Source organism: Crocuta crocuta, unplaced genomic scaffold (genome assembly GCF_008692635.1).
Source record: "Crocuta crocuta isolate KB4526 unplaced genomic scaffold, BGI_CrCroc_1.0 scaffold197, whole genome shotgun sequence".
NCBI lineage: Eukaryota > Metazoa > Chordata > Mammalia > Carnivora > Hyaenidae > Crocuta > Crocuta crocuta.
The window spans coordinates 5166868-5191150 of record NW_027532002.1 but is presented as its reverse complement, the minus strand read 5'-3'; the positions used below and the strand labels follow the sequence as shown (position 1 = coordinate 5191150).

The following is a 24283-nucleotide window of genomic DNA, read 5'->3' as shown; positions in this document are numbered from 1 at the left end:
TGCACCTGCATACACTCTCTCTCTCAAAAAAAAAAAAAAAAATATATATATATATACACAATAAAACCACAACAAATCAACATATGTGGAACCCAGTTAAAACAGTGTTTAAGGGAAATTTATACCATTAATGCTTACATTAAAATTGAAGAAAGTTCTCAAATTCGTAACCTAAGCTCCTACCTCATGAAACTAATAAAAGAAGCACAAGATAAATTCAAAGGAAGCAGAAAAGGGGAAGTAATACACATAAGAACAGAAATCAATGAAACTGAAAATAGGAACACAATAGAGAAAATCAACAAATCAATAAAATTGATAAGACTTTAGCAAGACTGACAAATATAGAAGACACAAATCACTGATATCAAGAATGAAATAAGGGATATCTCTACATATCCTGCAGCCATTGAAAAGATAATAAGGAAACAACTTTATGCTCATACATTTATTAACTTAGAAGAAATGGACCAATTCTTGAAAACCACTAACTACCAAAATTTAATGAAGATGAGATAGCCCTAGAATCAGTAAAGAAGTTGAGTTTTTATTTTGAAGGCTCCCAAAAGAAATGTCTAGGCCCAATGGTTTCAACACCTGAGTAGAACAACACTACACTATCATAGTTTCTTCTAGGAAATGAAAGAAAAAGGAATACTTCCCAAATCATTATACAAGGTCAGCACTAATTAAATAGCAAAACCAGCAAACGACAGCACAAAAGACAGTATAGAAGGGATCTACCTCTTTGTGCCATTTCATGTGTATCTATAATTATCTCAAGTAAATAACACCACCTCTTATTTCAATAAGCACCTATTAAGTATTTTACAGTTAATTTCTGAAATATTACATTGTTTTATATCTTAATTTTAATGAAATGAGAATAAATGGTAACAGAATTTGTTATTGATTAATTCAAATAATCCTCTGTTATGAAAAGCTAGAAGGTGTTCAGAGCTTCCCAAAGCAAAACATAGACACTTATTTACCAGAAAATATTGATCTGAAACAGTTATTTCTCCTCTTTGGGGGCTGGAAGAGAAAACCAAAGAGACTCAGCAAAGATGTATGGGATAAAACCAGCCCGCAAATATTCAGTGCACTTGCTTATTGTGTGTGTCTCTCTCTCTCCCTCTCTCTCTCTCTCTCTCTCCCACCCCTTGATTGAGAAAGCCCCATCACCCCTCAACATAGAAACTGCCTTAGATTGATTCTGGAAGGCAAATATTTCAAGTGCACACTCGATAGGCTATTGACTAAAATAAATTGTCTGGAAATGCTCATCACTATGATCATTCTCATTCATAAAGATTGAATATTTGTGATTAAAATGAAAATATAATCATTTAAAGTTAGTTACCATTAGGCATCCATCAGGAATGAAGCCAGAAGCCAATTGAGCCACACATCAGAGGGCTCTTGGACCAACAAATCATGTCATGGACACAATGGCTCCTTGCACTTACACTGGGAGCGCTGTAGGCCAAGGGTCTATGACTTCAACACTGCACATATGTGGCTGTTATTTAGAGCTCTCTGAGGTATAGATTTACATTACCATCTGCCATCTCAGTTGCTGTTTACATCTGCCTTAAAAGGGGGGTTGGGCATAATCAATTAAAGTGTGCATAGAAAGCCCTGGAAAAAACACCACCACCACAACAACCTGAACTTGGGATAAGTACACATGCCTGTCCAAAGGGGAAATAAGGAATTCATACTCTCTTCTTTCTTTGAAATATCCCCTTTGAATTGAGGAAATTCAGTGACAAAAGGGTGTTTTAAAATTCCTGACACTGTTTAGCTTCCCTGAAGAGCTTCAGAGATATTCTCAACTAGATATGTTTTTAAATTAATTTATTGATAAATGAGACTTGATATAAATTTAAAACTTTTGCTCTATGAAAGACTCTGTTAGGAGTTTGAAAAAAGACAAGCTGTAAACTGGGAGAAAACATTTGCAAAACTAAATTTCTTAGGATTAGTATCTAAAATATAAAGGAATTTTCAACACTCAACAGTAAANGGTAAAGCTTGAGGAAAAAAAAAACTGTCCTGAGGTAATAGGTATATGATTATCACTGTAAAATAGGGATTTTCAATAGAGGTGAAATTGACCCAGAGGAAAAGACAGGCCTGGGAGGGTGAAAAAAAACTTAGATATTAAAATATTTTTGCCCCTCAATAGCTGAAATCTATGAATTCCTAAGTGTTTAAAATTTTTGTTAGTGTTGTGATAATTTCTTTTTGCAGACAATAATGAAAAAGATTGAGAAACACTGCTATACAGTATGTAAAAAATTTTAACGGTAGAAAAAGTAATATTTAAAAGCAAAATATTTATTTGTAAAACATAAAACACACATGTATTAAGATTTACTTTTGGGTAGTTGCTATGACATATCTCAGATGTTTTCTTCAGACTAATTTCAAATCCACTCCCAGAGAGAGAGAAAGAAAGAAAGAAAGAAAGAAAGAAAGAAAGAAAGAAAGAAAGAAAGAAAAGAAAAGAAAACACAATCCAATTAGGAAATGGGCAAAAGATATGAAGAGACATTTTACCGAAGAAACATACAAATGGCAAGTGCATGAAAAGATGCTTAACATCATTAGTCCATAGGTAAATGCAAATTAAAACCACAATGAGATACCACTGAATAAGAATGACTTTAAAAAATGCAACAAAGGGGCACCTGGATGACTCAGTCTGTTAAGCATCTGACTTTAGCTCACATCATGATCTCATGGCCCGTGGGTTTGAGCCCCGCCTCGGGCTCTGTGCTGAGAGCCTGGAGTCTGCTTTGGATTCTGTGTCTCCCTCTCTCTCTGCCCCTCCCCTGCTCTCACTCTGTCTCTCTCTTTCTCAAAAATAAATAAATATTAAAAAATTTTTTAATTGCAACAACACTGAATGCTGGCTAGTGTGAAGAGAAACTGGATCACTCATAAATGGCTGGTGGAAATATAAAATGGTAGAGCCATTATGGAAAACAGTTTGGTGTTTCCTTATAAAATTAAATATGCAACTGCCATACAAGCAACAATTGCACTCCTGGGCATTTATCCCAGAGAAATGAATACTTATGTTCACACAAAATCCTGTACATGAATTTTTAGAACGGCTTTATTTGCAGTAGCCAACCACTAGGAACAATTCAGATGCCCTATAACATATGTCAGGTTAAATGTTGGCATACACCATGGAATACTAGGCAGTGATTAAAAAGGAACAGATTACCAATGCATGGAAAAACTTGGATGAATCATTGGGAATAATGCTGAGTTAAAAAAAAAAAAAAAACTAACTCCAAAAAGTTTCATACTGTATGATTCCATTTTATATAACATTTTTAAAAAGATTTTATTATTTTTAAGTAATCTCTACACCCACTGTGGAGCTCAAACCTACAACCCCAAGTTCAAGACTCGCATGCTCCACTGACTGAGCCAGCCGGGCTCCCCTACACGACATTTAAAAAATAACAGCATTATAGAAATGGAGAACAGATTAGTGGTTGGGGGGACTGCTAAGCAGGGGAGAGGAGCAGGGAGAATAAGGAAGGGAAAGGGAGGGAGGTGGGTGTGACTATTTAAGGACAACATGAGAGATTCTTGTGATGGAGCTGTTCTGTATCTTAACGGCATCAATACCATTACCGGTTGAGACACTGTCCTATGTAGTTTTGCAAGATGGTGCTATTGGAAGCAATTGCTTGAAGGGTACAGGAGACTTGTCTGCATTATTTCTTATAACTGCATGTGAATCTAAGTTATCTCGAAAACTGTCTCATTTTAAAAAAGAATTGAAAAATTTAGGACGAAAGCATAATTTTTTCCACGTTGGTTTGGAAATGAAGATGCTGCTAACCCATTGGCCAAAAAGGCTGTTGATAAGAAGAGAAAGCAGACAGTTTGGAACAAAGAGATGCTTCTAGGGACTTTCTCTTAATATCCAGAGACTACCAGGTAGTTGAAGCCAATGAGGGTTTCTCGGGACACACACTGCATGCAGCCTCTGGAAGGAGAGGAAACTAGATGCATGGATTGCACTTATACCTCTTGGGTGTCATTGGTGGGTGGCCTCTTGGCTGCCCTCGGGGGTCTCAAGCTGGTCCCTACCTGATCCCCTAGACTAACCTCCCTGCTTTTCATGCCCAGACCAGTGACTGCATAAGGCTCCTCTGGTCAGCACAAGACATTTCCTCCAGTGAGCTTACCCCCAACCCAGACCCTTCCTCTCCATATGACAGCGCAGCACACCCAGGCTTCAACACCGTTTGCTCCTCCTGCCCTTTCCTGTAGTGCATGCAAATTCCTAATATTAGAACATTTGGTTGAGTTCCTTTGAAGGAGCAAATTTTTCCTGGCCTCCACACCCCAACCTAGATAAGGAGGGCTGCTTTCTTTGCTACGCGCTGTCCTCTCCGAATGCTCTCTTGGATGAGCAGTATTGCAAACTGGTTAAGAGCGTGTACTCCACCTTCGATTGCCCAGTTCAAGCTCTAGCCCTACCAGTGAGATCTTGGGCAGATGACTTATCAGCTCAGTGCCCCATCAGCGAAAGGGGGATGATGACAGCGTCTTATCTGGCAAGACCTTAATGAAGATAAAATGAGTTGATATGGGTAAAGAAGAGTGCCTGGCACCTGGGAAGCCTTATGGAAATGTCTGCGATTGCTACTATTCTTCTCACCCCGATGCTACTCTGAGGGGCCCCGGTGGTGAGTGAAAGTACTTCGTATTTAAACTCAAGTAGATTTGAGGGTTAAAATTAGCCGTGGCACCTTTTAGGCAAGTCACTTAACCGGACTGTGCCTCAGCTACCGTATTTGCAAACTCAGACCAAACAAACAAACAAAGCCTACTGCATCCAGTCATTTCAGGGATTAGAAGGTCTGGCCAGCTTGTCTGGATTTCTCCAGGCTTGCACACTGGGAACTCAAAGTACAATTCAGTATTGTGTTTTGTAATGGACAATTACTGCAGTCGGAACGGTGGCAACGAGATTATCTTCTTTCCCTCTCCATCCCCCTTGCCCTGGCGCCTGTGAAACAGAGCATCCCCATGGCAACAGCGGCAGCTGGTCCCTTGATAAGAAGAGCTGGAGCCGGGCAGCAGCCACTACTGCAGAGGAGCAGCCCAGCTTGGGGAGGAAGCTTGCCCTCCCCATCTCTCGCCTTCTCATCCCAGAGCCTGCACTGATTGGTAAGTGCTTCAGATTTTTACTCCAAGAACTTTTGCAGCGAGAAAAGCAAATTTCTAATAAGTTACCGCTGCGTTATGGTTGCTGGGACAAAGGAGGCAGCAGCTGGTGGTGCGGGGTCAGGGGAGGGGGGGGGAGTGGGGGTATGCTTCCTGGAGCAAGACTAAGATGGGGCTAGATGAGGAGCTGGAAAAGTCACCACTTTGGAGACATTGTTTCTAAGGGAGGTGGAGTTCTCAATTCTGTAGCGTCAGAATCCTCCCATATTAAATCGCTAAGTTTCAAGATGAACATTGATATACCCTTACAGTTGTATCCTCACAATGCGGGAGGCTTATCTTCTAAGGCTGGGGCAATTATGTTTGCCAGATACACCTTTCCATGCCCTACTTCAAGTAAGACTCACTCCTTGAGGAATACTGCAAATTTAGTCTTTTGATGAACAAGCTTGATTTTAAAACGTACTTTTTGACCTGAATTGAATCCCCAGGTTAAAAAGAGATTCGACAAAGGATATGAATTTTATATCCTCAGACACCACATTGGGCTGTGGACATAACCTTCTAACTTTTTATTCCATCAAATCAATCCAGGGATGATGACTTTGGGGGAAATTCTTTGGAATTTCCTCACAGTTCAGCTGTGTCCGCTTGCTTCTGAGAGTCACTAGGACCATGTTCCCAAGCCTCGGAAAGGGGTGTCTGTGTTGGTCTGTACCTTGGATTGTTCTAATCTCATGATCAGCTTCAAAGAAGGCCAAAGATGGGGCAAAGAGATGGTTCCAATTGTTCAATTTAATACACATGTCATGATCCCAAGGGGAGGGTGGAAGGAACAAACAAGGCAACTCACACTTTTAAAGGGTCCACGGGCACTGAGATCTGGGTGAGAAGCTTTAGATACGCTGTGTGGTGAATACCCTTAACCCTGGAGAAGAGACACTAGCAGCCCATTTTACAGATGCAGAAACTGAGTTTCCAGGGAGACATAACAATTTTCCCAAGTTGACCTGGCTAGAGAGTAACAGTACAAGTAACCAAACTTCTGCTTCTACCCCGTATTGCCTCACAGGGCCAAATGCTTGCTGTCAGTGACCTTGAGTTAAACTACATATTCTAACATCCAACAAAGAAACTTACTCGGTGTTAAGAGAAAAGACAAAATGCCCAGACCTGCTTCTGACCTCAAACTGAACTGACCAATCTTTTTAACATGAGGAAATAGCACTACTGTCCTCCGAATGTAGGAGTTGGCTCTGGGCTGGTGGAGGCGGGCTCCCCTCACTGAGTCCTCCGTTTCAGCAGCTTGCTCTGGCTTCCTGTCGTCCTGCAATTTGGTGGAGTTCTTTCCCAAGGTCCCTAATCTTCCCTTTCCTGTTCTTAAAAGAGAAGGTGACTTTTGTCGTTAATTACACTGGTGACCTTGTGTATTATGTGACGTTGGTTAATATATCTCTTCTCTCGGTGGTATTTGCATTAACAAGTGTCTCTCTGTGGGGGGGTGGGGTGGGGGGGGAGCTGCAGCCCTTGTGAAAAAGACTGTGAAAATTAGCAAGAAAAAGTTGCTAGGCTTTAGTATCATAGTCCTGAAAACCTCCTCAAGCCCCTGAAGTCCTATCTCTTTGCTTTCTTCTACATGTTATACACCAAACTACCCTCATTCTCTCCAACAACGAGGAGATTAATACGGACCTACCATACTTTTTTTCTCTAATTAAGAAATCTGAAAAACTCTGAGAACCAGAAGTTTTTTTCTGTTGTTAAATTCAACATAAATTTATTTGTTAGCAAGACCTGAGCCAAAAGGATGGGCATCTTTGTATTAGTCTTTATTCACGTCTCGAGCAAATGTTCAAATTTTTGCTATGGAGATAGTGCATGAGATTATGCTGTTTCCTGAGGCCCCTCTAAGGGTGTCACAGAGGAAAAAATTCCTGATTTCCAGGCCTCCTGTGGCCCCAAGCCTTTCAGGTGAGGGCAGGCAGCTTGATATCATCCAAATCATCACTGTGTGAGACTACACTGAACGTGCAATAAGCAGGAAGAGAATGTTAAAGGGTGACAAATCTTTGTACTAGAGAACAGTGTATACAATACCCACAAGGCATCCCATCAGGCCCTAGTCCCTTGGTTGAAATCTGAACACCCAAGGGACTGGGTATTTAGATATGAAAGAACCAGCGCTTCGAAAATTCCCAAATTATAGTGAGCTGCTGAGAAAGATGATATGACCTTCTAAGGCAACATGACAAAAGCAGGGTCCCTTTGCTGGTGCTTGGGATGGGGAGGCTGAATTAAAGAAGAGAAAGCATAAGCAGGGTCAGAAATAATTTCCTAGTTCAATCATTAGACTGGCTGGTGTCTTATAGTGACTCAATCACATAGAGCAGTCCTTCTTGCTGGGAGGGAAATGGCGAGTGAGTAGGGAGTTGGGCTCATCTTATACTAACATTCAACAGACAGGTGAAATGACAGTTACCAGGAAGGTGATGCTCAACCAAACTCCTCTCTCCTTGAGTACTTGTTCCTTTCTTTGTGTGAAGCTTTTCTGCCAAAAAGAGCTTAATGACGTCATCCATGATAATCGTATCTTCTAATCCCCTGGGCAAAACCTAGCCCTGCCCAGCACAGAGTATTGCTGTGACATAAAAGCCCAAATCTGAAAACCATCTTTCAGCCCCATAGCTAACAGAGGCATGCCGGCCCACCATCGTATGCTTGCAATCACACTGGTTTAAAACAGTGTTTCTGGGGCGCTTGGGTGACTCAGTCGCTCACACTGGGCCTGGAGTCTGCTTGGGATTCCCTCTCTCTCTCTCTCTCTCTCTCTCTCTGTCCTCCTCTGCTCACACTCTCTCTATATAAAAAAAAAGTTTAAAGTAAACAAACAAACAAACAAAGTAGTGTCACTTCCCCCACAGACACTAGATACTATCTTGGGGAAGAAGCAGGTGCCTTATCCAGGGACTTCCTACACTTGGGCAATTCACCTGCCAAGAGAAGGCTTCTCTCTCTCAAGTTCAGTACTGTGAAAGCCATTTTGTTCAGATGAAGGCTAGGCCACCCATGGTTCAGCGTCTAGATGAAAATGAAGACTTGATAATTTTGCAGTTAAACAAGCTGGTCTTCATTAGCTAGTCATCTGGCATGGTAGAGATGTTACATAACAATGACTACCATTCACTCCATACCTGCAGTGTGCAAAGCAGGGAGCTATTCTATTTAACCTTTATAGTAACTCTATGAGGTAGACCCTATTACTTCTATTTTACAGATAAGAGAAGTGGGGGTGAGAATGGGGTAGGGGGACAGAGAGGGATCTATGACCCCAGAGGCCCATCCCTGGGAGCCCACAAAGAGGCTAACTTCTGCTAATTCTATCATAGCAGCTGTAGCTTATAGACAAAAAGGAAAAAATGATTATATTTTACTTGGGCTCTAGTTACCCTTACTACATCATTAAGATTTAGCTACTTCAGGGCGCCTGCATGGCTCAGTCAGTTAAGCATCCCTCTTCAGCTCAGGTCATGATCTCACGGTTCGTGGGCTTGAGCCCTGTGTTGGGCTCTGTGTTGACAGCTCAGAGCCTGGAGCCTATTCAGATTCTGTGTCTCCCTCTCTCTCTGCCCTTGCCCCGACTCATGCTCTGTTTCTCTCTGTCTCAATAATAAATAAACATAAAAATAAAAAAAAAAGATTTAGCTACTTCATCAAAGTCATACCTCTTTTTTAAAGAGCTGAGATTTAACCCAGATCCATTTGAACTTGAAAGCTCAGATTCAAATTAAATACCCAGCTATTGGGCACATAGGGGCAGTCATATGATTCAAGTACAAAGAAAAGAACAGCTTACTGTGGCTGGAGAGAAGAAGAGGGGGACCATTGCCAGATAAGACCTAGAGCAGAGAGTAGGAGCCTAGGTTCAAATGATGGGTCTGACCCTAAGAGTGTAACTAATGATAGGTCACTTCAACCTCTTTACACCTCAGTTCTCCTTCTAAATGAATACTGGACTAGATCCTGGGGTGATTTTCAGCATAAAGTCAATGACGGGGACTGTGACTTTCAATGACAGGGCCTGTGACTTTCTGCCCAAAGTGAAGAGAGATTAGATTGGTTAAGGTGCACGGGCCATATTTGAGGCTGTAACTTTGCCTCTAGACCTCAGCGCTGAGCCCACCCATCCCGACTGATGGTCCAATAGCTTTCCTCCCCACTCAAGCAGGTGGTGGGTAGCCACCCAAGTTAACAGCATACTTCCTTTGGTCCCAGGGAGTTGGCAGTCTCTCTACAAACACTAAAACAATAATCTGAATTGATTTCTGCTAAAGTCACTCAGTACAATCAGTCTGCTCAGAATGACACTAAAAGCCGGGTTCAAGTAATCCATTAATAGCTCCATCTGCTATGCAATGATCTCAGCTGGTAGGGGGAGAGGCCCTCCAGCCTTCCCGGAGAAGACTGGCTTATTCCTCAGAAGACAATTGAGTTGAACTAATTCTATGAGCTTGAAGTGTTAACACAACTGGTCTCTGTGTTCATCTGCATGCCAGTGACCCAGGAATCTCCAGAACAGAGGATCAGTTTGGGTCATTTTAATCTTATTCGTCTGTAAGTATTCTTGTTATGAGAGGATGTGAATAAATAAATTATCAGAAAGAAATAAAATCAAGGCAGATTCTATAAATCTCAACTAATGCATTTTTCATTCAGACTTGACACATGTCCATTCTGGATTTCTACTCCTGGACAATGGCTACAACTAATAGCTCTGAAAGTTCAATGGATTTGTGGTCTAGGAAAAATGGGGGAGGGGGAGGGGAAGCAGACTTGCTCTAATGCTAGAAATCTCTAGGGAAAAAATAATAAAGATCCATTTCAAGACCTAGATTTTTCTCCTACTACGTCTCTACCACCTTATAATATGGATAGAGAAAAAAATCTTATTACCTTATAGTTACTTTATACTATACATTTATACATTACATGCTATATTTTATAGTATATATATATACTATATATATATATTTATATAGTATAAAGTAACTATATTTTATAGCATGTAATGATAGAAAACCAGAAGCTTGGTTCAATTTGGCTTCAAAGGAATCACTGTTTCAAGAGTCTTGCGTGTCTAATGGGAATCTTCAGAACTGGGTTTGGATCCAGGGTATTTAATAATTGGATCTTGGCTATTTAATAATTGCATGACTAAAGAAATTAATTATATTTTCTGACCCTCGTTTTCTTCATCTATGAAGTAGGCATAATCCTACTTTGCAGAACTCAACAGAATATATAGACAAGATTTAATCAAGATTTTCTGTAACTTTCAGCTAACTCATTCCTAATTCAGAATTGATAAGCATTCATTCAGAAACTCTCACAGTGCTTCTGAAAGAGGAAGAAATATTGAACAGTTGGTGAATGCCAGTTACATCCACGTATATGTGTATGAGTTTCATTTATTTTGACTTAAATCTTTTTTTATGTTTAATTATTTATTTTGAGGGAGAGAGAAAGACAGAGCGTACATGCATGTGTATACAAGCAGGGAAAGGGCAGAGAGAGAGAATCCCAAGCAGGCTCCGTGCTGTCAGCATGGAGCCTGACACAGGGCTCGATCTCACAAACCGTGAGATCACAACCTGATCCAAAATCAAGAGTCAGATGCTTAACTGACTGAGGCGCACCCAGGAGCCCCAATTTTGACTTAAATCTTCAGTTAGAGCTTCTAGTAGTTAAGCATAAGAAACAGACTTGAAAAATGAGACTGAATTGAGAACACAGTAAGTGCTCAATAAATATACTTATTTAATAAGTGAACAGATGAACAGAAGACATACTGATGGTCTTGTTTCTTATGCTTCTGTAGAGCTGGAGAAGATACACCTCCTTCGATGATGTCCACTAAGCAAATGCAGCCACTGGAGCTCTCAGAAGACAGGCTGGACAAGCTAGACCCTCATCGAGAGCACTTAGGTAAATGCTACAGTGTGCATGTCAGCAGTGGGAGTCAGAAAAGAGGTGTCTCTGCCACTCTCTTGCATTCGGTTTGCAGGCAAGTCAGGGGGAAGCCCCCTGAAACCTGATCGTTCGTACCTTCTGGTGACAGCCAACACCAGATGGACAGGCAAATAGCCACAGCTCTGCAGGGTCTGCCTGTAAATATTAGCCGGAGCACTGGAGAGAAGTTCATTAGAGTTACAAAAAGAGAGAAAAGGCATTGTCCTCTTTTCTGGGTCTGACAGCGTCCCAGACAGAGCATTTCTGAGGCAATAAATGGAATGTGGCAGCAGACCCAGTATTTGCCGGCACACTTACACCCCATGTGCAGTGCCAATAAAATATTTCAAATATCTCTCTTTGCCTATCAAGACAGAATTTTAAATAGCCTTTTTCGGCTTTATTGTCAATCTGTTTCCTTTCCAGAACTGACTTTTTGCATAACCTTTGTAATGAAAATACCAGAAACATTTCTGCCTCTACCCATTTCTAAAAATGAGACACTCAGACTTTTGATGGATGGGTCTTTTGCATATTCATAGCCTTTGTTTATGTCTCGCCTGGTTATGACTCTCCCCCTCCCCTCTCCCCATTTGCCATCAAGATTGTTTATGTTCAGGATTTCTCCAAAAGTAGGAAAAAGTGCAATTGAAGTAAAAATCAAAATTGAAGCAAATGTCTTGCTCTCTGTATTGTGCACTGAGTCGCATCCTGGGGTCTAGTGGTGACCCATGACTGGTCCATTTCCAGCCTGTTCTTCCAGAGGCCCACAGCTGGGCAGCACTCATTCTGACCAACATTCATTCATTCAACAAATGTCTATGGTATGTATGCTATGGGGAGGAGAGAGAGTTAACTGTGCTATGTGGCAGCAAATTTTTAAAACTGTATTTTCAGCCAGGCATTAAGAAACATAGTCCCAAGAACCTGGGCTCAGTCCTGCCATAACCTGCTAGGAGTGTAACCTTTAGCCTTTCATCTGGCTTCTAAACCTCAGTTTCTTCATCTGCAAACTGGGGATAATAGCACACCTTCCTTGTGGGCTTGGTGTGAGGACTGCATGACATAGTGTGTTTGGGATACCCTATGAATATTTAACAACCAGTAAGACACAGGCATTGATTAATCAGAGAAGGTGTTGGTCATTCCCACACACTAGAACGATGTGGAATTATCTCGTACATAAGCAGTACTCAGTAAAGTTCCCCTCTCCCCTCTTTTTTTTTTTTTTGTCTATGCAAACCTACAAGCAAATAGTTCAATGTCTTACATATACTATGATCCCAATAAATGTTTATTAAGTTTAAAAGATTGGATGGAATTATTCAAATCCTTTAGATGAAAGGAAATGCGTATTACTATTAAATATGGCTGAAGGGAATGACGCTATTTGATTTTTTGGTTATATACTGTGATCTTTGGATGATACAGGCATGACAATGTATAGTTACTAGGTATTTCTCCCGGTAGGTTACTTGTGCATATTGAGTTTTCTAAAACAAAGGACCATCCAGACATAGAGCCCAATAGATCATAACAACTTGAAAACAAGGACCATTTCTTACTTGTCTTTTTAGCCCTAGAATCTTGCTCAAGGCCTGGCATAGAGTAGGAGCTTGATCAGTATTTGTTGACTAAATACATGAATGACTGACACAGGTTATATCTAGACCCACAAAACTGAAGTGAACAAGTTTGACACACTTAATCCCCAGTGTTTTAAAGACATTGACCTGAATATTTTCATAAAAAAGAAACAGAGTGAAAAAGAAGGAAGGGAGGGAGGAAGGGAGGAAGGAAGAAAGGAAGGAAGGAAGGAGGAAAAAAAAAAGAAGAGGGAAAAGGAGAAGGGGCTGAAAATACCCAATTAATATCTGAATTTCCCCAAATTCATTCACAGCTGTAGATGTAATCAGACTGTATCCAGCCCATAGCAAGTTTCCAGAGAAGACTTCATTGTCTGGGGCTTCTTTGAACCCTAACAGACTATCTCCTTATATACAACATGTTTGAGTTCATTCATTCAAACATACATCCAACAAATATTTATTAATTGATTAATAAATTTATTATTAATTTCTTAAGGAGATAAAACACAAGCTACCTGTCATCAAAGAGGGCAGAAAAGACATATGCAGAAAAGGTGTTACATGAGCAAAACTCTGATGGCTACCAGGAAACTGAGAAAAGATACCCAGGACTGGAAAAGACTTACGGAGATGGGGTGGGGAGGTGGGCTTCCTTTGGATCTTATAGAAGGTGTCAGGGAGTAATGATCAGAGTCAACATTTTTTTGAGGATTTGAAATACATCAAATGTAACAACTGCTTTACCAACATTAACAAATTTAGTCCTCTGTCTTTATCATACTCACACACACACATACACACACACACACTGATTTAATATTATCCTCATTTTAAAATTTGAGACAATATTAAAGTTCCTAGGAATTGAGGCCCAAAATCTCATAACTAATAGGACAGAGTCAGCAGTTGAACTGGGATCAGTCCAGCTTCACTTATCCATTCAACATGCATTTATTGGAGGAAGAGGCGATTAAGAATAAAATCATGAGATGCCTGGATGGCTCAGTCAGTTAAGCGTCCAACTTCAGCTCAGGTCATGATCTCACGGTTGAGGTTCCACATTGGGCCGGCTTCAGATTCTGTGTCTTCCTCTCTCTCTCTCTCTCTCTCTCTGCCCCTCCCCTGCTTGCACACTCTCTCTCTCAAGAATAAATAAACATTAAAATTTTTTTAATTAAGAATAAAATTATTAAGAGGATATAATCCTTAACTTCCATGAAGGCTCTGTCTAGAGCAGGAGATAAACCATTATAGAATAAACAGGTGCTAGAACAATGACAGAGAAGCTTATAGGAGCGCACCATCAACAAAAGCATTGAGGAGTAAGATGGAGCAGAGAAAATAATGGGCGAGGAGTGATCAGATTGGGTTAATCATGTGCCCTGACATCTGAAGGATGTGATGCAGAATCCGAGCCTCATTGAGGAAGTTCCAGACACTGAGGAAGGAAGAAAGCTGAGTAAGAGGACTACAGGGCCTGGGTTTGGGATGGGCAAATAGGAGGATTGCAACACCAGTGAGCAGTAAACAAAGAGACCAATGCCGGAGACAAGCATGAATCGTCCGTGTGACCAGCTGGCCACAGAAATGAAGGTGGGTGAGGGATTTGCAGAGAACCTTACTGTAAGACTGAGTAGTGTGCCTTAGCTCCATACTGGCTGGTGGAATCTTCAAGAGAACAAGCGTCGAGGAAAAGAAATTAAGAAAGAGCATTTAACACAGACAACCTGTTCTCCATCAGAAATTTAACTCAAACCCACTCTGTGGCCTGCCTAACTATACGTTAAAGTTCTCTTTTGCTTTGATTATCCATCCACCTTGGCGTTTTGTAGAATATTCCAGTTTTCTGTTTTATTGTATGTATTTGCACAAGGCTCTTACAGTCCTATGTAGACTAGGCCAAAATATATACAGAGTTTTCTTCTTCAGACCAAATGGCTCCTGCAAGTAACTGGCAGCCAACCAGTTTGTGAACGACCTTTACTCATGTCATATTCTTTTTATTTTGCATCTTCTCAACGTCAGATGACCTTTCAGACCAGTTCATTAAGGACTGTGATCTCAAAAAGAAGCCAAGAAAGGGAAAAAATGTACAGGTTGCCCTGAATGTTGAGTCAGACCAAAAAAAACCAAGGAGAAAAGATACGCCGGCATTGCACATCCCACCTTTCATACCAGGTAATGGACGATGGGGTCAGTTTGCACATCTGTAAAAGGGAACAGCTGCATAGATCACATTGGCCTTACAAGGTCTCCTTAAATATTTGGGTGCTTTTAAATCACTGGTACCATTCCTGCATCTTTCTTCATGACACTACGGCCAGCTGCTATAACAAATGAATTCCAAAATGTTAGTGGCACAAGTTTTTTGTTGTTTTTGTTTTTGTTTTTTTTCCCACTCATCAATAGTACAAGTTGCAGAAGCAGGTTCTGCTCCAAAGAGTAAGGATTCTGGCTGATGGCAGTTTGGACAACACCATCGCATGACTTTCAAAGTCACTCTGTGAGTTTCAGCATCCAGCAGGCACAGGAATGAGGGGGGTAGGGGTGCAGAGCAGACTGGAAGATTGGCAGGCCCGAAAGTGGCACATGTCACTTCCTTCAGTCACAAACCTCCCCTGACTGCAAGGGAGGCTGAGAAATGTAGCCTCGCTGTGTGCCCAGGAAAAAGCAAGATGGTTTGGTGGACATGTTACCTAATGTGTCTCTATAACAACCTTGCGTGTAATGTGTGACCCTCTTATGTCTCCAAAGTTTTTTTGCTCTTATTCCCTTTTCTCCTTCCCTCTGGGCTATTTGTTTGGTGTTCTTTCCACTCTTGACCCACCTGGAAGGCTACAGAACAAATAGAACACAGACCATCCTGGGAAGGAACTTTCAGTTTGATAAGAAGGAATAGAGGCACATAAATAGCTGACATATGCAGGAAGAAATAACAACGTGATGGGGTCCTTACATAAAGACTCCATGGGCTCAGCCTGGGCAGGGAATTGTGGGAAATTTCATAGAAGAGGCTGCTTTCAGAGCGTCTTGAAATGATGGAGAGAAACTTCACATGTGGGAGAGGTGAGAGGGCAGGGAAGTCACTGAAGAGTGAAGCGTGTGGCTTGCAGAACAGCAAATGATCCATCACTCTAGCAAGGATGGCCTTTGGAGGCCAACAAACCTGGGCTCAATTCCTGGCCCCGACCCCTCAGACCTGGGATGCTGTGGGCATATTTCTGTGCCTCATTTTCCTCAGGTATGTGATAGTGATGATAATATTAAATTCCTCAGTGCTTTGTGAGGCTAAACTAAAACGAGGCATGTGAAACCCTTTGCATAAAGGATGTTCTCTAGTGTTGCCTCAAGAGATACAAATTCTTAATATTAAAAATGATTTTATTAAGATAAGTTTGAAAAGATATGTTGACTACCATCACTAGGTATGTGTCCGAATATGAATGCATAGTCCTTACGTAGTAGGATATGTGTGTTTAACCCTGTTTCCCCATCTATTCCCCAAACCATGCAGGTGTGCTTTCAGAACATTTAATTCAAAGATATGATGTTCAAGAGAGACATCCAAAGGACAAAATGAGTCCAGCTCTTCATAACACTGACCTGGAACAGAAAAAACCAAGGAGAAAAGACACACCTGCCCTGCACGTGTCCCCCTTTGCAGCAGGTAAAAGAGCTGGTGCAAGGCATTTGCAGGGGGTGACGGGAACAGGTCACAAGCCTTACCATCTGGAGGTGCCACAGGCATGGCCTTTGTCCCAGCCCAGCAATCTGTGTCACACAGAAGTACTCTGGGGAAGAGCAGCATTTATCGCTGCCTTTCAGGTTTACCTTCACTGGCAGCTCCCCCAGGGCTGAGCTGGAGCTCGGGGTTCAGAGCATTCCTCTTGCTTCAGCAGAACTGGTCAAATTTACTGAGCCAATGAAATAGAAATGTCAGTGGGTCCTTGAAAAGAGTTGAAATATCCTCCTCCTTAGTCTTCCATGAACCATGCATCCTGTGACTGATGGCTGACTCTCCCAAGATACCTGGATATACTGACCAAATCTTTGAAACAAGAGAAAGAGAGTGGGAGAGGGAGAGGAAGGGAGATGTGGAAATAATGAAAGCTGTCTTAATATGTGTCAAATCAAACGAAAAAGTCTTGCTGAACTATATGCACAACCCCAGGCTATATAAGGCAGCTCATGTGGGAAGCGTAGTCTTGTCCCTGAGAATGTTAAGTGCAGGTTGGGGAAAAAGACATATACACTCATGATTAGATCATAAGACTGAGTGTGTACACGTGTGTGAGTGTGTACATGTATCCAAATACATAGATATTTGGAGGGGGTGGCAGAGACGAAAACGTACTAATGTTTATTGAGGCCCTACTAAATATTAGCACTGAGTTTGTTATGTTTGGGGATTTTTTAAAATCAGCTGAATAACACAAGAAAGTAGCTATTAGGTCCCTTCCCATAAATAAACTGAAAGAAGATGTATGTAACTTAGAGTCTTCTGTGGATGACATTGATGGATAGATAGCTGCTTGGTTGATTGGTTGGATTGAGATGGGATGGTTGGGTGGACAGATAAATGGATCAAATTATGCTCAAGATCAAGCACAGCGATGTGGCAGAGCTGGGGCTCTAACCCATGTCGGCCTTACCTGTGGGTGGTTTTTCATTGTTCTGTGGTAGATAGTTGGGACTTTCAGCTCTATGGCAATCCAGAAGGGACACTTTGGGAGGAGATGAGATTTTGTTGTTATAGAACTATGTTTCCCCATTATTTTATTTAATAAAGAAAAAAGTGGAAAGACAGCTCAGAAGAAGACATCATGAATAGGCGGTCAGGGAAACAGATAAGGCCACTGATTTCTGAAGAGCAGAGCCAGGCAAGGAGGCATGGAACAGGAGAAGACATTTCTCTGGAGTAGTGGACCAAGGACCAAGTGGCAGGATCTGAACTTCCTCAAACATGTTCTCATGAGCTACGTGTATTCTTTCCTGCGCCAGTCCTCCAACCCATCTCACCTTAGCACAAGCATTGAACATGGGCTTCGGGATCAGAAAGGTCTAAGTCTGATCTCTGGTTCTGCTTAACCCAGCTTTGTGAGGCTGGGCAACCAACACAAACGAAAGAGCCTCCTTCATTTCATGCATCTCTGAAAGGAAGACCGTAAAATCTGTCTCCCAGGATTGTTAACAGAACGAAGTAAAGTATGTAAAGCACTTAGCACCGATCCTGGATCGTTGAAAGTCCTCAGTAAATGTGAGATTCTCCCCCCCGCCCCATTCTCTTCAGTCTTATATTCCTTGAGATTACTCAGACCATTTCTAAAAGAGAGAATTTTCCTACCTGCAGTGTTTTACCTCTCCATATACATCTGCTGATTTAAGGGACTTCCTAAAATGTTAAACTCTGTTTATTTCAGCAACGATGCTGCCTACATCCCAATATCTACATCATGGGGGAGCAGTTTCCCAGTTGAGTTAAAAAAAAATGTTTATCAAACAAGACAAAGTACAAGAGCTAGAAAGAGAGTCTATCCGTGGATTCTATACACATTATGGAATTCCTTGAATCAGCAAATCTCTGTGTTGTATTTGCAATTATAGATAGTGTTCTATGATTCTAGCTTTTATTAGCATATTAGCTGAAGCACTTTATTTTTGAAGAGCCCTTTTAGTATCTAAAGATTTGGCAGTAATCGAAATGCTAGTTAAGCTGATAAGGATAGAGCCTTCAGCAGATGTTCAGAGAGACTCATATTGGTTCTAATAAGGGTGTTGAGAGGAAACTCACAGACAAATGCACTCCGGAGACATCTCCTCTCATTAGCCCTTGGCAAGTGAGGACCGGACAAGGATTATTTCTCTCTTCTAAATCTCTTGCTAACTGCCTTCATTCCCCTAGGTTAATGAGCTTATTTGATAGGTTTCCAACCGCCAAGACAACTCCTTAGTGAAGAGTCAGCTCTGGCTTCCTTGCCAGCCAAGGTTTGTTCCCAACTTGGCCCACATTTGCCAGAGCCCCCCATCTTGGTGACTGTGAGGCAGGGTGCACTGGGTTGTGATTAGTAAGATCTAAATGGCCGAGACCTGCTTCAAAGAGAGAGAAGTCTTTAGCTAAGGTTTATGGTGAAAGGAACCAGGGAAAGTAAAGAATAATGAGGCTGGGAGCATTGAAGAGAAGTCACTTGGAAAATTGGCCCACGAGCTGTGAATATTTGGAGATCAAAGCTCGATAATGTGCTTGTAGAAAGGAGACTGATATGTCTTTTGAAAGTAATGCCTCTTCTGTCCTCCTGGGAAGAGTGTTGCCTCTGGTGTGGTTTGCCAGGACAGGTGGCATCTGAGCCCTGGCTCCCTTGAATTAGAGGCACACATCTGCAAAGCAGGTGACCAGCTCTGAGTGGGATCATGGCCCAAAACAGCTTGCCGCAAGGCTAATTGGTGGGCCCTTAGAGACCTTAGACTGAGCTTTGGCCTTAAAAATATACCTGTTTCTAACAAACAGCCAAGTTCCTTAAACGCTCCTACACAAAAAATGGGAGGGTAGGAACAGATATTTTCTGAATCCCTACTGTTTCCCAAGTCCCCTGCTAGATGCTAGGATATCCTTTAAGAACCTCATAGTTCTTGGGACGCCTGGGTGGCTCAGTTGGTTAAGTGTCTGACTCGATTTCGGCTCAGGTCATGATCTCATGGTTTGTGAGTTTGAGCCCCTCATCAGGCTCTGTGGGAGCCTGCTTTGGATTCTCTCTCTTTCCCTCTATCTCTGCACCTCCCCACCCTCTCAAAATAAATAAATTAAACTTAAAGAGAAAAAAGTTCAGTAGGGGATAGGGGTGATGGATGTATTGTCCAATGATTCCTACAATGTGAAAAGTGCTTTAATGGAGGTTCATGTAAAAGTGTGCTTGAAGCATAAAAGAATGTTAGTCTAAATATACCTGACAGTGTCACCCCCTGAGGGAGATATGATGTATTTTTTTCCTCCAGTTTTGTAAATGAATAAACTGAGGCTCGAGCAGGTTAAGTGACCACCGGGAAAAAGCTTTCTGGCTCTAGGGTAAATTTCTTCAATAACACACCTCTGTTTCCCACAGGAGAACATAGGATCAGGACTGCGTTAAATCATAGACCAGTATTTATCAAACCTCATTCATCATCAAATGACCAAAGCTGACAATACGAAGCATCGAGAATAAGAACGCAGTGATGACATAGACGTTACTGATTTAAGCCTCATCTTAAGCAATGATAGCCATGAAATCAAGGTTCTGTTGAGCCACTGTACATATTTTTCATTATAAGACATTAAAAATATGCTTAACTATATTACTATAAGTGCTAGTTCACTTTCCACTTGAAATTATCTCTTGTGTCCCTGTGGAAAGCCTAGCCTACTTTGGGAAGGGCTGTCCTTGATGGTTAAGCAGCCTCCTCCTTCCCCTGAAATCCCAAGACTTTTTTTCTGCCCAGATGCTTGTACAACTAGGTTTCAAGGATACCCCCAAATAATCAGAACGTTGACTGTAATCTGGGAATTTAAACGCTCTTGTCCACTTTGAATCAACTCAAATTTGGCTTGATGTGAAAAGATATCAAGGAAATTAGGGCAGAAAGTTTGGGGGCTTAGCATAGTTAACTATCTTCTACAGTTCAACCGTGATGCACTTACAGTTCTGCCGTGATAGACTTAATTCCAAGTAAGAATCCAAACCTCTTTGCAGCTGGTATAAGAAAAAATATCTCCCACTGTGTTTCATAAGAGATTTATGCAAAATCCTCATTTTCAACCAGACTCCTGAAATTGTTTTCCTCCTCCAATAAATATCAGCTAATTGGTGAAGAACCCATATCAGCTAATCGGTTAAGAACCCATATGAACAAACTAGGAACTGAGTCAAATGAATAGTCATTAAGATCAACACATAGTTTTCATTAATTTGCTGCTGTTGAATGGAGTCCAGTTCTGTAGAAAGGCCTCTTGTGGTGCACAGTTTTCTACCCTCACGTTGAGATCTTTATGAAATGCTTAATGAATTGAAAGGTCTCTAATTATAAGAAGGTGGGGGTGGGGCAAGGCACGGGTGGTTGGCTGGGTGGGATGACAGAAATCATGGAGGACCGGTAAAAACACAAAATCATAGCTTCCTTTGTGTTTTCATTAAAATGACCCTACTTCACAATTCACAGGATGAGTAGAACCGCCCAGACCTCCTAGGACGGTCCTAACTGAGCTGATCTGTCCAGAAAATTGTGCTCTGGCTTCTGAATTTCAACGATCACTAAACTCTTAAAAAACAAGATCTATTGGAGCCCAATATAGGGATACCAACTTTGAATTTTGCCTAGTAAGAATGTTAAAAAAAAAATAACCACCTGACATCCCTAAAATTTCATAAAAGAAAGGATATTTTAATACCGAAAAGGAGAAAAAGAATCATCTCAAAATAAAGAACAACTTTTTAAGATGATAGTCACAGAACTTTACAAAAACTCACTGCCCTTTCTTGAGTTTCTCATTTTGCTCTGAACCACATAAAATTTATCACCTTACAGCACTGACACCCAGAAATGGCATGTTCAGAGCCTCCGCTCAATATTTCCCCCAGATGTTAAAAGGTATTTGACTTTGACTTTATGCTGCTGACCAGTTCTTTTCAAAGAAGAGGTGAACTAGCAAATGTAAAAGAAAGGGATGCGGCGCTTGGGTGGCTCAGTCGGCTAAACGTCTGACTCTTGGTTTCGGGCCAAGTCATGATCTCATCATTTGTGAGTTCAAGCCCCGCATCGGGCTCTGTGCTGACAGTGCAGAGCCTGCTTAGGATTCTCTCTATCCCATTCTCTCTGCCCCTCCCCTGCTCATGCTCATTCTCCCTCTCAAAGTAAATAAACTTTAGAAGTTAAATATATATATAAAATCAAATGAAGGGAGAGGCGGACTCAGCTGCCCACAGGCGTGGCGCTGTGCTCGGCACCATCTGAGCTTCTTGTTCAATGGGCACAACAACCCTTCATGTAAGTATCAGTGTGCTCATTTTACACCCAAGAAAATTCAGGTGTGAAAGGCCCAACACAGACTGAGTGAGTGGCAGAATGAGAGGTCCAAAGCAGTTGGACTCCAAAACCTGTTTGCTTTTCATCAAACCACGCTGCAAGCTTAAATGCAGAATATAGACATGGGGGGTAAAAGTTGCCTCTGACTCCCAGGTTGAGTGTCTCCTGGTAACCAGAGCGGTGTCCTCGCTGAGTCACAGCTCCTCTGGGAAGGCCAAATAAGGCCACTCGGCTCCCTCATTCTGTTGGCACCTTTAACACTTGGCTCTGCAGATGCTAAAGGGCTTTGGGGTTGTCATGCTCCTGCGTGCTGTGCCTACCTTGTAAGGTTGTCTCCTATTTTAATTAGAGGCACTTAATTGCAGATCGGTGCTTTGTTTTGCAGGTGTGACACTGCTCAGAGACGAGAGACCCAAAGTGATCATGGAAGATGACGAAAAGGATGGTGACAAAATAGCTATTTAAATAGAGTTCCCCTGAGACCACTTGTAAATAGGTTAGATTGGATCCCTGTGGTGACCTAGCAAAAAATAGACTTGCTTCTGCTCTCCTTTTGTCTTAATCTGCCTTTAAGATCCAGACACCTTTCCCCCAGGAGGCACACTCTATCAGATTGCCAGTCACCTCTTTGACTCTCTCTTCTTTCTTGAATCTGGTTTCTATTCCCACCTCTTGAATTTTCATTTTCTAATGCAGTGGAAAGAAAATAGATCATTCTAAAGTGGGAGGTAACAGGGAAAACTCTAGTGTTCAGCTTCTGCATCTTCTGGATCAATTCGTGGAGCAAAGAGCAGGAAGAGCATGGAACTGCTTTATTTCATGTTCTATCCAGGTGAACAGGACTTGACTTCACATTATCCACATAGCAGTTCAAGGGCGGACTCCCTGTTGCCAGTTAGGGAAGTGAGAAGACTTGGGTCCAGACTCACTGATTGTTTTGTAGAACTCGGTCTTTTATCTCTTTTATCTTTCCTCAAGAGTCCAAGGTTCTCTGGTGGCATTTCTAAGCTCCTTGTAACTGATGCCCTAAGGGTGAATGAGTTGGGGGAATCAACCCAACCAACCATGCTGGTCTCCTGAGAAGCTTAGCAATATCTCTTATTTATTTTTATTTTTGGAAACATCTCTTAACCATGTTACCCTGAACTTTGTGAGCTGTGTCCCAAGTGACCCATGGTAGGTCAAATATTGTTTGTGATGAGTTTTCTTTTAAAAAAATGAATTAAGGTCAGTGGAAGGCCTTCCTATATTTTTAGCATTCTGACTTATTTAGACCCCAACGTGCTTTCTTGGATGGGAAGGAAAAATGTGGTGTTAGCCATCGAGCAGGGATCTGTACGTCACTCCGGCCCCAGCCTGCTGGCTGTGGGTGCTGTGGGAAGCCTTTCCATGAGGGCCTCATCTACCAGGTGATGGACATGAGGAAATGCAAAAACTGTTGTTCAAAAGTGGAAAAGTGGATATTCAAACAGACCCCGCTTGAAAGGGCTAATGTGAAAGCTCTGTGTACCCCCTGGCTCTGAGAGGCTGTCTTTCTCACAAATGTGGACAAGATGCAGGACGCTGATGGGTAATAAAAATGCTTCTAACCACATGTTTATGTCCCCGTGCATTTCTTCTAAAAATTACTTACTTACAAATATAAAGAGAAGAGGTTGCAGGAGAGAATCACAGGACTGATTTTATTTGTTTTTGACCCACATAGGTTTAAAAGTGTCTGATTCGACCATTAGTATTTAACAATCCAATCAGGAGAATTTGCACAACATTCTAGATTTCCACATTCTCTTAGAAAAATACCTGGAGATCCAACAACCTTGGGCCTGATTAGAAGAGTGACAGCTGTCAGCTGATGCTGGGCACCGGATGCCCTTTTAGAAACACACATTGTCCAGCTCACCCTCCACCCCACATGGAGTATGTCATCTGCTGACTTGACCCTCCTCCAGCCTTCACATTTGGGTTTGGAGTCACTGGTGAAGACCCACACTTTGTCCACCTAATGATCTCTTGCCAGTTTGATCCCAGGGCTCCCTTTTCACTTCTGATGGCCTCAATCTCAGGGGTTAGGGAGGAGGGGAATTAGATGTGGCCAGGCTGTTGGTTTAGGCATTAAGTGGTGCAACAGGCCACCAAAAATTCTTGAAGAAACTGAAGGCAGTTACTATACATAATAAGATCATATCACCACCAGCAGCAATTTTTACCAAGGGCTTCTCCCTAGAAAAACACAGATGTGGTCTTGTGCTATCAGATTTGCTGATATGCTAAGCATGGTGTGCTCCTGCAGTCTGGCCTGCAGCAGGGTGTACTCAATAAGCTCCCAGGCTGCTCAGGGGAAGCCCAGCCTATTTCTGACTTCTAGATGGTGCGGAGAGTAGACTTGCTATTGTAGAGACAAAGGTCTTGGGTTCCAATCCCAACTCTGT

The 24283-nt window shown here is 41.8% G+C and overlaps 1 protein-coding gene across 1 annotated transcript; it reads left to right on the top strand.

Annotated features, from left to right (window-relative positions):
* Positions 1–5157: 5157 nt before the first annotated feature.
* PPP1R17 (protein phosphatase 1 regulatory subunit 17) lies at positions 5158–23430 on the top strand. Its single transcript, XM_077775410.1, has 5 exons — positions 5158–5208; positions 11081–11187; positions 14826–14978; positions 16315–16467; positions 22240–23430. Exons 2-5 carry the CDS (start codon positions 11106–11108, stop codon positions 22317–22319), a joined length of 468 nt encoding a protein of 155 aa, XP_077631536.1. The 5' UTR covers positions 5158–5208; positions 11081–11105; the 3' UTR covers positions 22320–23430.
* The last annotated feature ends 853 nt before the right edge of the window (positions 23431–24283 follow it).